This window comes from Myotis nattereri (assembly GCF_964212035.1).
Source record: "Myotis nattereri genome assembly, chromosome: 19".
NCBI lineage: Eukaryota > Metazoa > Chordata > Mammalia > Chiroptera > Vespertilionidae > Myotis > Myotis nattereri.
The window spans coordinates 14,599,360-14,614,823 of record NC_138095.1 but is presented as its reverse complement, the minus strand read 5'-3'; the positions used below and the strand labels follow the sequence as shown (position 1 = coordinate 14,614,823).

General features: G+C 43.6%; 1 protein-coding gene, 1 long non-coding RNA gene and 1 pseudogene across 3 annotated transcripts in view; 1 reads left to right on the top strand and 2 right to left on the bottom strand.

The window, feature by feature from the left end:
• CCDC15 (coiled-coil domain containing 15) overlaps positions 1-6,426 on the bottom strand; it is a 41,403-nt gene extending 34,977 nt beyond the window's left edge. Inside the window, exons 1-3 of the mRNA XM_081113695.1 lie at positions 6,226-6,426; positions 5,706-5,894; positions 3,136-3,285 (exon numbers count right to left, since the gene is read on the bottom strand). Of these exons, the coding sequence (XP_080969821.1) occupies positions 3,136-3,285; positions 5,706-5,873 (318 nt within the window). The 5' untranslated portion in view covers positions 5,874-5,894; positions 6,226-6,426. The remainder of the gene's footprint in view (positions 1-3,135; positions 3,286-5,705; positions 5,895-6,225) is intronic.
• On the top strand, positions 437-1,016 carry LOC308534979 (large ribosomal subunit protein uL23-like; annotated as a pseudogene). The gene is made up of 2 exons: positions 437-694; positions 802-1,016. The product of its transcript is annotated as a large ribosomal subunit protein uL23-like (transcript).
• A 2,215-nt stretch (positions 6,427-8,641) lies between the features above and the next one.
• On the bottom strand, positions 8,642-12,455 carry LOC308535240. The gene is made up of 3 exons (XR_013997241.1): positions 11,124-12,455; positions 9,336-9,402; positions 8,642-8,873 (listed from the first exon to the last, which is right to left on the bottom strand). It is a non-coding gene; the product is annotated as an uncharacterized lncRNA (long non-coding RNA).
• Positions 12,456-15,464: the final 3,009 nt, after the last annotated feature.

Below are 15,464 nucleotides of genomic sequence, written 5' to 3'. Positions count from 1 at the left end.
CCTGTGGACTCAAGGGTCCCAGGTTTGATTCCGGTCAGGGCATGCACCTTGGTTGCAGGCACCTACCCAGTAGGGAGTGTACAGGAGGCAGCTGAACGATGTTTCTCTCTCATCGATGTTTCTAACTCTCTATCCCTCTCCCTTCCTCTCTGTAAAAAAATAATAAAATGCCGAAACCGGTTTGGCTCAGCGGATAGAGCGTCGGCCTGCGGACTGAAAGGTCCCAGGTTCGATTCCGGTCAAGGGCATGTACCTGGGTGGCGGGCACATCCCCGGTGGGGGATGTGCAGGAGGCGGCTGGTCGATGTTTCTCTCTCATCGATGTTTCTGACTCTCTGTCTCTCTCCCTTCCTCTCTGTGAAAAATCAATAAAATATATTTAAAAAAAAAATAATAATAAAATATGTATTTTTTTAAAATCACATAATTCCTTTTTACGAAGATGGCGTCGAAAGCTAAGAAGGAAGCCCCTGCCCCTCCCAAAGCAAAGGCTTTGGAGGCAAAGAAAGCAGTGTTGAAAGGTGTCCACAGCCACAGACAAAAGATCTGCACGTCACCCATCTTCTGACAGCCAAAGACACTGAGGCTCCGAAGGCAGCCTAAATATTCTCGGAAGAGCGCACCCAGGAGAAACAAGCTTGACCACTATGCCATCATCAAATTCCCCTGACTAGGGATGGGAGCTTGAGTTTGTGTGTGGGGGGGAGGTTGGGGGTTAATGGGGGGGATGAGGACACATTTGTAATACCTTAACTAATAATAAAAATAAAAAATAAAAAATTCCCCTGACTACCGAGTCAGCCATGAAGAAGATAGAAGACAATAATACACTTGTGTTTATTGTCGATGTCAAGGCCAATAAGCACCAAATCAAACAGGCTGTGAAGAAGCTCTAGGACATTGTTGTGGCCAACATCAACACACTGATCAGGCCTGATGGAGAGAAGGCGGCATATGTTTGACTGGCTCCTGACTCTGATGCTTTGGGTGTTGCCAACAAAATTGGGATCATCTAAACTGAGTCCAGCTGCCTAATTCTAAATATAAAAAAAAATCATGTAATTACCTCAAGAGATGCAGAAAAAGCATCTGACAAGTTATAATATATACTTATGGAAAAAAAACCAACCCTAAAATAATGAGTATAGGAGGAAGTACCTCAACATAATAAAGGCCAATAAGATAAACGCATAGCTAAAATCATACTCAATGATAAGCTGAAAGCTCTTCCTTTAAGATTAGGAACAGACAAGATACGCACCTTACCTATTATTCAACAGAGTATTAGAAGTCCTAGCCAAAGCAAAAAGGCAGGAAAAAAAATTAAAGACATCCAAATTCGAAGGAAAGAAGGAAAATTGTCACTAATTGCAATGACATGATTACATATATTGAAAACCCTAAAGACTCCAGCAACAAACTACTAGAAATAATAAACAAATCACATTCCTCAACTCCAAACTTTACTACAGAGCTATAGTAACCAAAATGATATCGTATTGGCAGAAAAATAGGTATACAGACCAATGGAACAGAATTGAGAGCCCCAAAATAAACCTTCATATGCATGGGCAACTAATTGACAACAAAGGAGCCAAAAATATGCAATGGAGAAAGGAAAGACTTTTCAATAAACAGTGCTGGGAAAACTGGACAGCCATATGCAAAAGAATGAAACTAGACCACTATCTTACATCATACACAAAAATTACTTAAAATTGAATAAAGACTTGAATCTAAGTCCCGAAACAATAAAATACATAGAAAAAAACTAAGTTCCCAGACATTGGTCTCAGAGATGTTTTTTGTGAATTTGACTCCAAAGGCAAGGAAAACAAAAGCAGAAATAAACAATTCGGGCTACAGCAAACTAAACAGCTTCTGCACAGCAAAAGAAACCATCAGCAAAACAAAAAGGCAACCCACCCAATGGAAAAGATATTCACAAATGACACGTCCGATTAGGGATTAATATCTGAAATATATAAAGAACTCATAAAACTCAATAACAACAACAAAAAACAACACAAAAAAATCGGATTAAAAAGTGGGCAGAAGATCTGAACAGCATTTCCCCAAGGAAGACATACAGATGCCCAAGAGACATGAAAATATATTCAACATCACTAGTTATTAGAGAAATGCAAATCGAAACCACCTCATACCTGCTAGAATGGCTATTTTAAAAAAGACAAGAAATAGTAAGTGTTGGAGAAGATACGGAGAAAAGAAACCCTTGTACACTGTTGGTGGGAATGCCCTCCTGAATGTCAACTGGTGCAGCCACTATGGAAAACAGTATGGAGATTCTTTTAAAAATTAAGAATAGAACTACCATATGACCCAGCAATTCCTCTTCTGGGTATTTACATGAAAAATATAAAAACACTAATTCATAAATATATATGTATCCCTATGTTTACTACAGCATTATTTACAATAGCCAAGACATGGAAACAACCTAAGTGTCCATCAATGGATGAATGGATAAAGATGTGATATATATATATTAAAAAAACTTAGACATTAAAAAAAAATTGCCACTGTAGTAACATGAATGATCTTGAGGGTACTATGCTAAGTGAAATAAGTCAGATGGAAAAAGACAAAAATTATATGACTTCACTTATATGTTGAATATCAAACAAAAAGTAACAAACTAAGAAAACAAACAAAAACAAACTCATAGGCAACAGACAACAGAATAGTAGTTACCAGAGAGAAAGAGCAAAATGAGTAGAGATAGTCAAATATCTGATAACAGAAGAGAACTAAATTTTGGGTGGTGAGCATGTAATAGAGTACACAGATAATGAATTTTGTTGTACACCTGAAATTTATGTATTATTAACCAATGTTACCTCAATAAATTTAATTTTAAAAAATAGCATAAGCCCGAATTCAAACCCCAAAAGGAATCCAAAACATTGTTTTTAATTAGTAGAAGCAAAAAATGAGTCAGAACCACACAGGAATAAAACATGGTTTCTCTACATACAAATCTACTGCTCTCACCAGCAAATCAGATTATGCAAAGCATGGAATCTAAAGAAAGTGAGCTGGTACTGTCATAGCTTATCTCAGAACACATACACTTCCCACTCCCTCTTTACTCAGGGCTCACTTTGAACTTACTTCTTCATAGAACTTCTGAAGCTGTTGCGCTTTTTTTAGCCTAATTCGTTGATTTACTCGGTGTTTGGCTTGTCTCTGAAAACGCTTCAAAGCTTCTTGTTTTTTTCTTAACTGTTCCTTTAGTTCTTTCTCAATTACATATGCTGCAGTCTTTAAAGATCAAAGACAGAAAATGAACTTTAATGTCAACCGTTTTTCCCAATAGGGCTTTGTTATTAACACAAGAGGAAACAATCCTGAAAAAAATAACTCAGTTCTATAATCCAAAATTCCCAGTAGAGTAAGGAAATCACAGGAATTCAGAGGTTATAATCTAGACATAGCTAGTGAGTGCTGAGAACTTCAAAGCAAATCACAAACTAAAAATTGTTATTTGGAGTACTCAAATCCAATCTGATTTTTTCACTGAACTGAGAACAGTGTCTTCATTAATTCTTAATGAATCAATTCAAATCCATCTTATGTTCTACATTTTCTAAAATAGTGAAACAGTCCAGACACACCAGATTGCTCATCACTCACCAAAATATCTTATTCTAAAATGCCTTCATACTCAGAATTATGCTCCATTTTTAACCCCGCATGCCCTCCTGTACGCTCTATCTAGTAAAGACCTGCTCCATCTCCAGACCATCTAATACCCACCTCCTAGTACCTCCTACAATCCTTTCTTCTCTCAGCTCTGTGATGCTTAGTACCTCTGATTAACGTTAACTGAGTACAGTGTTTCTTGATTCCTTCATTAGATTATGATCTCTTTGAGGGCAGGAAATGTATTTAATTCTCCTTTATTTCCTCTATAGTATATAACACAGAGACCTGAATATAAAGGTACTTAATATCTGTGTAATGCTCAATTCCAATACATATTCTAAACAATTTGGAACATTTTATCGCACTTGAGTCCCTGATCAGTATTCACAGACTTATCTTTCTTCTTTAAATACCATAGTCTTAGCACTTAATTATACATTACCCAAACTCTTAAAATCCTTTCTGGAAATAAGCAGAGTAGAAATAAATGAATATATACATACATACATACTTAAAAACATAAATAAAATAAACACTGCATTACTATTTAACATTTACTTTAAACATACCTCATTTCTCCTCTCATATTAAGGACCACTAAGTAAACGTACTTCACACTTTTCACCTTCATGCTCAGCACCCTGTCTATACTATACGTTCGGAAGACCTTCACACACTGTGTGCATTCCATAAATTCTTACAGAATGCCCATATTTGTTAGGAACTAAGATGAAGATGGAAATGTGTGATAAGTAAGATTTTTTCCCCCTGTGATCCAAGAACTCACACTCCATCAGGAAAAGTAGATATGTAAACAACTTACGATGAATGTAATGTGTTAAGTGTCACAATAAAATCTGAACAAATAGCGAAGTGAAACCGTTTGGGTGAAAAGACTATAAAAATCTTCTTACAAAGTTATCCTCATGCCCTAAGCGGCTTGGCTCAGTGGATAGAGCGTCGGCCTGCGGACTCAAGGGTCCCAGGTTCGATTCCGGCCAAGGGCATGTACCTTGGTTGTGGGCACATGCCCAGCAGAGAGTGTGCAGGAGGCAGCTGATCGATGTTTCTCTCTCTGATCGATGTTTCTAACTCTCTATCTCTCTCCCTTTCTCTCTGTAAAAAATATATTTTAAAAAATTATCCTCATGTGTTACTTAGTAGTATGAGTCTAACCATGTAAACAGGCACACATGTAAACTTTGCAGAAGTTTCCCTTCATCTCCTGCCTCCCTGCCATCCTGTACTTACAGCGGATCCATTCTTTAAGGACCAACACAAGCTGTATTTCCTCATTCATTCATGCAACAAGTATTTCCCGAAGACCTACCATCAACCAGGACAGGCATGAACAGCACAAGAAGGCCTCTGTCCTCATGGAATTGATAGGTACACACTTCCTCGGAATCCCCGTCAGGATTCATCTTCCCCTCCTCTATTCTCTTACGGCCTGAATCTCCACGACCAAACTTACCAAAAACTGTAAGTGATGCCCTAGCCAGTTTGGCTCAGTGGATAGAGCCTCGACCTGTGGACGCAAGGGTCCCAGGTTCGATTCCCGTCCAGGGCACCGGCCCAGGTTGCTGGGGTCGCTCCCCAGGAGGCAGCCAATCAATGATTCTCTCTTATCACTGGTTTCTATCTCTCTCTCCCTCTTCCTTCCTCTCTGAATAATAAAAAAAATATATATTTTTAAGAAAAACTTCAAGCGATAATGAATGTTGCATGAAATGTGGCCACCTGTGGTCCTGACTACACTGTAGAAGATATAGGCGTTGCCTATTGCTTGTGCATAACAAGCACTCAAGAGTTTGTGAAGTAAACTGAAATACATACATGTTATACGTATGTGAGTTTTGGCAAATACACCCGTGATTGTTCTATAATGCTAATGCAAGAATATATTATTTATGACCGAAGAGAAATAGCATCCTCAGACTGTTTATCTTTAAGCACCGGAGAGGCAAAAAGAAAAAAAAGGGAAAGATGGGGGAGGAACCCCAGGATTTAGTGTTTCGGTTCGCACGGACACTCACATACGCTGTGTTTCCCGAACTGTGCGGCGAGGCAGGTTCCACCCACGCCCCCACTGGCACCACAGGCTGGTTCCTCTCCGCCAGCACTGCCAGCACGTCCTTGCTCTTCTGGGGGTTTAAGGCCAGGGGCAACTTTGGGGTGTTTCGACGCTTCTTGCGGGGGGCCATACTTGCTGAAATCTGTGACTCCTGCTTAGGACAAAGGACAAGCCTGTCATCTTCAAACGACCGCGTTAGCAGCTCAACTTCCGAACCCATGACCCGCAGGCCCCTTGGAGAAGGCGGCCAACGGACCATGAGCAAGAACGGGGATTCCTGAAGAAGGTGCGAGGAAAGACGGGAAAAGCGGTGGGAAGGAATAAGGAGGGAAGGAGGAGGCTTAAAGATTGCCTAACGGAAGAAATGGGGGATAGAAGGATCTGACAGAGGACTGTACCCAGGGGCGGCACGGCGAGGTGAGACTGGGAGGACCGACCGCAGCAGCGGGATAGAACGGGGGCTGGGGGGGAGGGGGGAGAACCTGGGTCTGAGGGAGAGTCCAAATAATCCGTGTCCGGTTACGGGGAAGACGCTGAATGAGGAGGGGGTCCCAGGACAGAGAGAAGCCACTTTCTGAGGCCTTGGGGTCCCGCTACCGCTGAGATAGCGCCCGCAACTCGCCAAACTCAAACGCTACCCGGGACGCTAAACGAACGCCCGCCGGTCAACCGCCACTTCCGGTGGGGCGCCCCGCCCCTCGGCCTCTCTGAGCCCGCCCCTTCCGGACTACCCGGGGGCGGGCGGATAAGGCGTGAGGGCGGAGTTCGGGCCTAGTCCGTCACTTCCGCTGAGGGGGCGGGACTTGTGAAGGCGCCAGGAACCCGGCGGAAGGGAGTGGGTGCGTGGGGTCGTTGTGTAGTGTACCCGGCCGCGCGCGTTGGTCTGAAGACACTGCTGAGCCCTAACCGGTTTGGCTCAGTGGATAGAGCGTCAGCCTGCGGACTGAAAGGTCCCAGGTTCGATTCCGGTCAAGGGCATGTACCTTGGTTGCGGGCACATCCCCACTAGGAGGTGTGCAGGAGGCAGCTGATCGAAGTTTCTAACTCTCTATCCCGCTCTCTTCCTCTCTGTAAGAAATCAATAAAAAAAATAAATATACTTTCGCCCTGATCGGTTTGGCTCAGTGGATAGAGCGTCGGCCTGCGGACTGAAGGGTCCCGGGTTCGATTCCGATCAAGGGCATGTACCTGGGTTGCGGGCGCGTCCCCAATCGGGGGTGTGCAGGAGGCAGCTAATCGATGTTTCTCTCTCATTGATGTTTCTGGCTCTCTGTCCCTCTCCCTTCCTCTCTGTAAAAAATCAATAAAATATATATATTTTTTAAAAAGATTGCAGCACACTTTGTTGTTGATGGGAATTACCCAATAAATAGGAGAAAACTGATGATAGAGGAGAGAGATGGGATAATTTTTGCATCTACGTCCTTAAGTGGAGAAGAGGAAATGGGAATCTAGTGAACAGGTGGAGGCAGTGTTTCTTCTTATGTTGAATCCTTGTATCACGATCTATCTTCTTAGTGTCCCTGGACTCACGACTGGGAACCCAATTTTTCTCTTGCTAACTAAGCTTTGTTTTCTACAGTCCCTTTTGCCCACCTTATCCTCTGCTTCACATCTTATTTCAGAGCCTTCCTTTTTCATACTGGTTTTTCCTTCTGGGCCTGACTGAATGCAACTTCTTTTAGGAGTATAGTGTGGACACTAGGCAAAGAAGCACAGGCTGAGTTGGAACTATGCAGACTTACAAAATACGTGATTTTGAGCAGGTTCCTTAACCTCCATGTTTCTCCTTGAAAAAAAAAATCCTAAACACAGAGTTGTTAGAAGAGTAAATAATATTTGAAAAGACGGTTTATAAGGGGCAATGCAAATGTATTACCAATGATACTTACTTATAGAATTAGACGCTGCTTTTCCAACTATATTTAAGCACCTAGACAGGGGTTGTCTTCTTCTACTTTTGAATGAGCCTCCTTCCGCCCTACCTTCCTCCCACTCCTCTTAGTGTTAGTGTAGGTAGCTAGTTAGTATCAATAAAGGAAGAGGGCAAATAGAATCAGACAATAAGCCTAATAAATTAGGGAGTTGAACCAGAAGGTAAGCGTGGCTCACTAGGAAGCCACAGCATTCAAAGGCTCCCCAGGGGACTGACACATCCTTGGCAGAAGGGACTTGATCTCATCCAGCCTTGTAGCAGGATTGGGGGGCGCGGCGGGAGGAGGAGTGCATTCATCTTGGGCACATGCCCAATAGAAGCCAAGATGGTGCAGGGGGAGACAAGCACATGTGCAGTAGAAACCAGATGACAGCATCAGAACGTTAGGACTTGCAGCAGTAAAAGCCAAGATGGTGACCATAAAGGGGAGGTCTCTAGCCTGGGGAAAGAATCAGATTGGATAAGGGACACAGAACCCCAGAAAATCTAGGAAATGGATTGGTTAGGAGGAGGATCCAGCACAACCCCTGAAGGATTGGGAAAGAGATTGGTCAGTTTGAAAGACCGGATAATATAATCAAAGCTTAACATAGTCTCTCTCTCTCTCTCTCTCTCTCTCTCTCTCTCTCTCTCTCTCTCTCTCTTTCTCTCTCTCTCCCTCTCTCTCTCCCTCTCTCTGTAACATGTGTTCATGAGGGCCCAAGTGAGGGCCCCAAGCGTGAACCTGGGAACAGCAAGGCATCATTGGCTGAAGCACAGCTGGGAACAGAGGCTAAGCCAGCTGGATGGGGTCAGAGACGGAACTGGGCTAAGCTTTGGCATGGATTGAACCAATGGCACAGAATTTCTGGACCCTGGCCCTTCTTCTGGGCTTGATGAAAACAAGGCTGGACTTCTTCCACGTGGGATGGATGGAGATAAGACATGATGGACCTAGAGGCAGTCTTTTATTTGTACCCCAATCTTACCACTACACTTCACCCTCCAGTGTGTCGGTTCCTGGAAATGCTTTTCTTGCTACTTTGTGGAAGGACCCCATTTCCACCAGCAACATTACTAATCTCTGGAACTTGGAGTGCTCTTCACACAGCAGACTAGCTGATTTCCACTTCGGCCCCTCCCTCTTTGAAAAGAGGCGAGAGATGGAGGATGGGAGTGAATCCTTCCCGGACATGGTTGGTGAGAGGACACCATCTGAGGATCCAGGAGAAGGAAAACAATGAAGCCTTTCATGAGTTGGGGGTATTTGTGGCTTCCCCATGATTTTTCAATCTGTTTTTATTTAAGCACTGAAGCTTTAGAAGAACAGGACTCCAGAAATGTTCTCTAGAATGCCCTCACTACAGCTTAAATAGGTCAGCAAACTGGATCTTTCCATCACTTGAAAGCCAATTAATTTCTCCTCTTTGTTCCTCTGGAGAGCTGCTGAATAGGGCACGTTCAGCAACCATGGACACAAGCCCGAGTTCCCCTCAGTTTCCGAGGGGGCTGGAATTCTATTCAGAAATCAAATATTTACTCTCAGCATAAAAGGCTGTGATGTTTTTCAGTTTTCCAGTATGGAAACGGGAGCACCTCCTCTGCCTTGCAGAAATGCACCCGGGACCCCATGCCACCCCGCACCCTGATCACATACTTCTCCCAACAAACCCATACCTTTTGAGACATCCTCTCTCTGCAGAATGCTCTTCCTCGATGAGTGACCCCTCACAGTTACAGAAATCTGCAGGCAGCAAAACCAACATTCAGGATGAGGCTATGGGAAGGCTTTGACTCCATCTCCACTTTCTAATTGATGTTTCTCAACAGCAAGCCAGATTGGGGCTACCTAGGAGAACTTCAAAAAAGAAAAAGAAAAGAAAAAAAATGCCCTCACGAGGGCCATTCCTCCAGGGCCACACACACAAAAAAACTTGTTTTGTTCCAAAGAGAGCTAGCTAATCTGTCTTTTTTGGTGGCTACTAGAACAGCAAGGCTCTGCCTCCTCAGTACAAAGCCTCACACATTCCTTGTTTCCCAGGCAATGCCACAGCTCTACAAACTCTCTGGCTGGCGTGGCCTCCTGGATTCTCTCTCTCTCTCTCTCTCTCTCTCTCTCTCTCTCTCTCTCTCTCTCTCACTTATGGTAGGGACCGCTCTAACACCATTCACCTATAGGCTTATGGAACAAAGAATCAAAAATAACTTCAGCAGTAATAGGGGGCACAAGGAGTAGAAAGGCCACCTTCCATCATGTAGCTTAGTCAGAGAGCAAAGGCTACGGGTAAAAGGTTAGACCAAGCCTGAAACACACACACACACACACACACACACACACACACACACACACAGGGAATGTCCCACTGAGGAGTTAGGGAGGTAGTCCAACTCTGACCTATTTTAAGCTCTGTTGGAGTTCAAACAGGGTCTCTAATCCAAGTTCTGACTCGTAGTTGCTAGATGACCTTTGCAAGTGACTAAGTTCTTAAATCTTAGCTTTTCCCGTTTGTAAAATGAAGATATAATCTCTACCTAAAAGGAGTATTGGGAGAATTAAATAGGTATAAAGTGCCTGACAGTAAAATGAGGAGTAGCTCACACACACACACACACACGCACACACACACACACACACACACACAGAAGTTAGAGGAGGGAAGTTGTGGACAAGATGCCTCCATGTGAGAATCAGCCAGCAGTCTGAGGAATTAGCTTCCCCTCTCCCCTCCGAAGCTGCCCTCAGCCTGCATCTGATGGTGACTAAATAGCCCAATTCCCTGGCCCCTTGGATGGGATAACTCTGAGGCATAGTCTTCATTATCTCCCAGAGTTCCCTGAAAGGAGTAAGCTGTTGCTGCCCGTGATGGTCATTTGATTGATATGTAGCCTTTATTGGTTTCCTACCCTTCCATGTCTCATTTCCCCGATATACTACCTGGTTTTACTAGGATCACCTTTTGAATAAACCAACTTCTTATCTCAGGGTCTGCCTCTGGAGGAACCCAAACTAAGGTACCAATATTCAAATTTCCAAAGTCCTAGGTCAGGACAATCTTTGACTCCCAACTCATGCTTTCTCAGTATATAATCTCTCTCTCTCTCTCTCTCTCTCTCTCTCTCTCTCTCTCTCTCTCGTATTAGTTTTTTCTTTTATATTTATTGTTCATCTTTAATACCGATTTAACTGGATGTCGTGTATTTTTTTAAATATGTTTTTATTGATTTAAGAGAGGAAGAGAGAGAGAGAAATATCAATGATGAGGGAAAATCATTGATCGGCTGCCTCCTGCACTCCCCACACTGGGGACCGAGCCCACCACCACGGTAATGAAACCATGACCTCCTGGTTCATAGGTCAAAGCTCAACCACTGAGCCACACCAGCCAGGCTCTCCTGTATTAGTTTTCTATGCTGCATAACAAATTGCCACAAATTAAGCATCTTGAATGGACATGCATTTATTACCTTACAGTTCCTGTGGGTCAGGAGTACAGGCACAGCTCAGTGGGTCTTCTGCTCAAGGTTTCAAAAGACTTCAGTGAAGGTGTTGGCTGGTGGGCATTCCTTTCTGGAGTTTGGGATCCTCTTTCAAGCTCACGTGGTTGTTAGAAGAATTCACTTTCTTGTGATTGTGGGAGTGAGGTCCCTATTATCTTGCCAGCTGTTGGCTAAGGGTTGCTCTCAGCAACTAGGCTGCCAGCCATTGCTTGCCATGTGGCCCTTTCATACCATGGCAGTTATTTTATTAACTGAACAATCTCTCTCTCTCTCTCTCTCTCTCTCTCTCTCTCTCTCTCTCTCTCTCTCTCCTGCTATGTCTGGGTCTTACATCATATCACCTAATCAAGGAAGTGCCTATCCTATCACCTTAGCTATATTCGATCAGCTAGAAACAAGCACACATATTGATTTGTGTGTAGTAAACTCTTCAGAAGTCGGAAGAGGAAGGGTTTTTAGTGTAGCAATGCAAGCTGTTCACGTTTTCTTCAGCTCCCCACCAAGTTGCTCTCCCATTCCCTCTCCCCTTCTTCATTTCTCTCCCCTAATCTTTCCCCATCACCAAAGTCCTGTTTATTTCTAATGCACAGTGGTTTATCTTTTTGTGCCCTGACTACTTGTGCTTAAGGTTTTACCTTCCACTCCATACCTAAGTATTTTTCTTGCTAAAGACAGTTCCCTCTGTAAGAGGGATTTGGGTGTCATTTTTGGAAGATTTTTTCCATTCTGCTATGAAAAATTATTTACAATTTAGTGAAGGAGGCACAGATATGACTCAATAGCAGGAAGTGAATGAAGAAAAGGTCGGGGGGGGGGGGGGATGCTAAATATAAAAAATCACCACTGATGTTACGCCATTAGTAAGGCCAAAACCTCTTTAGTAATGTCAGTGCCAGAACATTCTTCCTGGAGCCTGGGAACAAAGGAACAGGCCAAGTGGGTGGGGACATCCTGAAATCTAACGGTAGAGGGTGTGGAGGAAAGGGAACCCTTGTGCACTGTTGGTGGGGATGCAGATGGGTGCAGCCATTGGGGAACGCAGTACAATGATACTTCAAAAAATTAAAAACAGAACTGCCTATGACCCAGCACTTTCACTTCTGAGAATTTATCCGAATAAACCTGAACCACTAATTAAAAAAAAAAATGCATCCCTGTGTTCATTGCAGGATTATTTACAATAGTCAAGATTTGGAAGTAGCCTAATTTTCCATCAGTAGATGAGTGGATAAAACAGCTATGGTACATTTACACAATGGAATACTACTCAGCCATAAAAAGAAAGAAAATTTTACCCTTTGCGACAACCTGGATGGACCCGGAGAATATTATGCTAAGTGAAATAAGACAAAGACAAGTACCATATCATTTCACTCATATGTGGAATCTAATGAACAAACGGAACTAACAAGCAAAATAGAGACAGATTCATACATAGAGAGCAGGCAGACAACTCTTGGGGGAGGTGAAAGTATTGAGCAAAAAAGAAAAAAAAGGAAACTCATGTACACAGACAACAGTGTGGTGATTGTGTGTGTGGGGGGAGGAGTGGGTGGATGTAGAAGAGGGTATAGGGCCGCCGTGGGCAAACTATGGCCCGCGGGCCGGATCCGGCCCGTTTGAAATGAATAAAACTAAAAAAAAAAAAAAAAGACCGTACCCTTTTATGTAATGATGTTTACTTTGAATTTATATTAGTTCACACAAACACTCCATCCATGCTTTTGTTCCGGCCCTCCGGTCCAGTTTAAGAACCCATTGTGGCCCTCGAGTCAAAAAGTTTGCCCACCCCTGGTATAGGGGGATAAATGGAAAATAAAATAAAATTGGTCATTATTTACATAGTGTGTGTGTGTGTGTGTGTGTGTGTGTGTGTGTGTGTGTGTGTCAGAGCTCCATTCTGAGCTTCAGGAACACATCTGAGTGCTCACCACAGAGGTCTGAGTTCAGCAGGCCAGGGCTGCCATGGGTGCAGGGATGAGGAGTCAGGATCCCAGAGTCCCAGAGGATGTGCCAAATAGGAGTGTGCAACTCTGTGCAGCAGGAGGGCCAAGAGGACTGACCGGCCTGTGCTGCTCAGAAGAGGACAATGCCCTTGAAAATGCATCTGTTGAAATGCTCAGAGGAGGAAGGGGCATGGCCTTGGCTAAGCTAGGCCATTACCGCTGTCAGTCAAGCATCTGTCCACACCATTGTTTCAGCAGCCACATTACACAGAATTCAAAACCAGGCCCTGCGAGGAGACCTGTAAGAGTGGAGAGTTACAGCTTCTGCCCCAGAGAGTTTCCCAGGATAATGAGGAGATGGCTGCAGTAACCACATTTTCTGATTCAAAAATCGGACAGGCAGACTGACAAGTATAAATATACTTTTGAAGTTAAGATATGTAATGTTTATAATCAGGATGTAAAAAAACAACAGCACACAGCCCACATCGTCAACAATTATATGGGACAGACATCCAGGGGGAAAAAAACACAGAACACATGGAAAGATAAAACAAGATAAGCAAGGACAGCTGAGGTCAATGTTATGTGTGAGAACAACTTGGCTTGACTGTTGATTTATGTCTCTGTAACCCAATTGCCTACAGCCTATTGGATCAATGGCCCCCTCAAAGCGAATTCGTTACTTCTGGGAATTCACAAAGGGGTTGTCTCGTGTCTTCACAAACTGGTCTGTCATCGGCAGTCATTATTTGGTGCCCTCCCTGCTCTCACTCCTCTATCCCAGTTCCCTCTCACAGTTGTTCTTTATTCTCTCCATTTATATCTGTAAAGGACATCTATCCATGTTCTTTATTCTTGAGAAACTGCCTCGATTTCTCGTCCATTCAATACTCAGTAAATCTATTTACAATATTCAGCACCTACTGTGTTTCCTGCCCTGTATGAGGCAGTAGGGCTACAGAGACCAGTAGACACAATCTTTCAATCAAAGAACTCTCTACTCACTAGCAGAGAAAGTACATAAGCAGATGATATGAACTTTCATAGGTCTACTCATCTTAAAAAGACCTGAAAGAGGGCTGCAGAATGGCTCCTTCTACACTCAGACGTGCAAAGGAACTGTAGTACCTTTGTGCCTTTGCAGCTGCTCTGATCTTCCCATGAGCTTCCCACCCCCAGGGCAGCAAAGGAAACTAAATGTTAATCCATCCTGAGAAGCTCAGTTTGACCAACCACTTTAACATTCTCTTAAAGAAGCTAAGTCTCTGCTTGAATAACTCTGGAAATTGCTTAATCAGTGATTCACTTCCTCCCCAACCCAGCTCCTGTCTAAGAAGGTTGGGGGTAGTCTAAGTGATGGGGCTTCGGTGACCTTATAGCAACAGAAGGAGACAATGGGCATGGACTTATGTGGACTCAGGATTCCCACTGGTCTCGGATGAGCTATATGTATGACTCCCACCAGGTCAGCTGGTGGCCCCAGCCATTGCCTGCATAGTGTGACTCTTTGCTCCAAGTCAGCCCTCTGTAGGTTCTTTACCCTCTCAGTATCTCCAGGTCTTCTCAAGAGAGCTTGTGGGCACTTTGAAGCATTTACATATTCTGCGTGGGCATAAGCCGAAAGTTCATTTCTAGGGCAGGGAAAGGGGGGATGTTGAGACTTTAAATCCCTCTTCAGTCTTCCTCTGTCACATTTAAAAAAAAAAAAATATATATATATATATATATATATATATATATATAATTTCAGAGAGGAAGAGAGATAGAAACATCAGTGATGAGAGAGAATCATCAATTGGCTACCTCCTGCATGCACCCCACTGGGAATTGATCCTGCAACCCCAGCTTGTGCCCTGACGGGGAATCGAACCGTGACCTCCTGGTTCATAGGTCGAATGCTCAACCACTGAGCAACACCAGCTGGACTCCTCTGTCACATTTTTCTTTCCACGGTATTCAGGCTAAAAAAGGCAGACCTCAGACTATTCCTGAACATCATATACTCTTTGTACCCTCAGACAATAAGCCTTAAGGCCTGGCCTTCACAGACAAAAGAGGCCATTTGTCTATAGTCCTGTAGAAGAACTCTGTTATCCAGTCCACAGGCTGTTGTTCTATGATATTTCAAGGGAGTAGATAAAAGAAATTAAAATATCCTGCCGAGGCCGGTTTGGCTCAGTGGATAGAGCGTCGGCCTGCGGACTGAAAGGTCCCAGGTTCGATTCCGGTCAAGGGCATGTACCTGGGTTGCGGGCACTTCCCCAGTGGGGGATGTGCAGGAGGCAGCTGATCGATGTTTCTCTCTCATCGATGTTTCTAACTCTCTATCTCTCTCCCTTCCTCTCTGTAAAAAATCAAT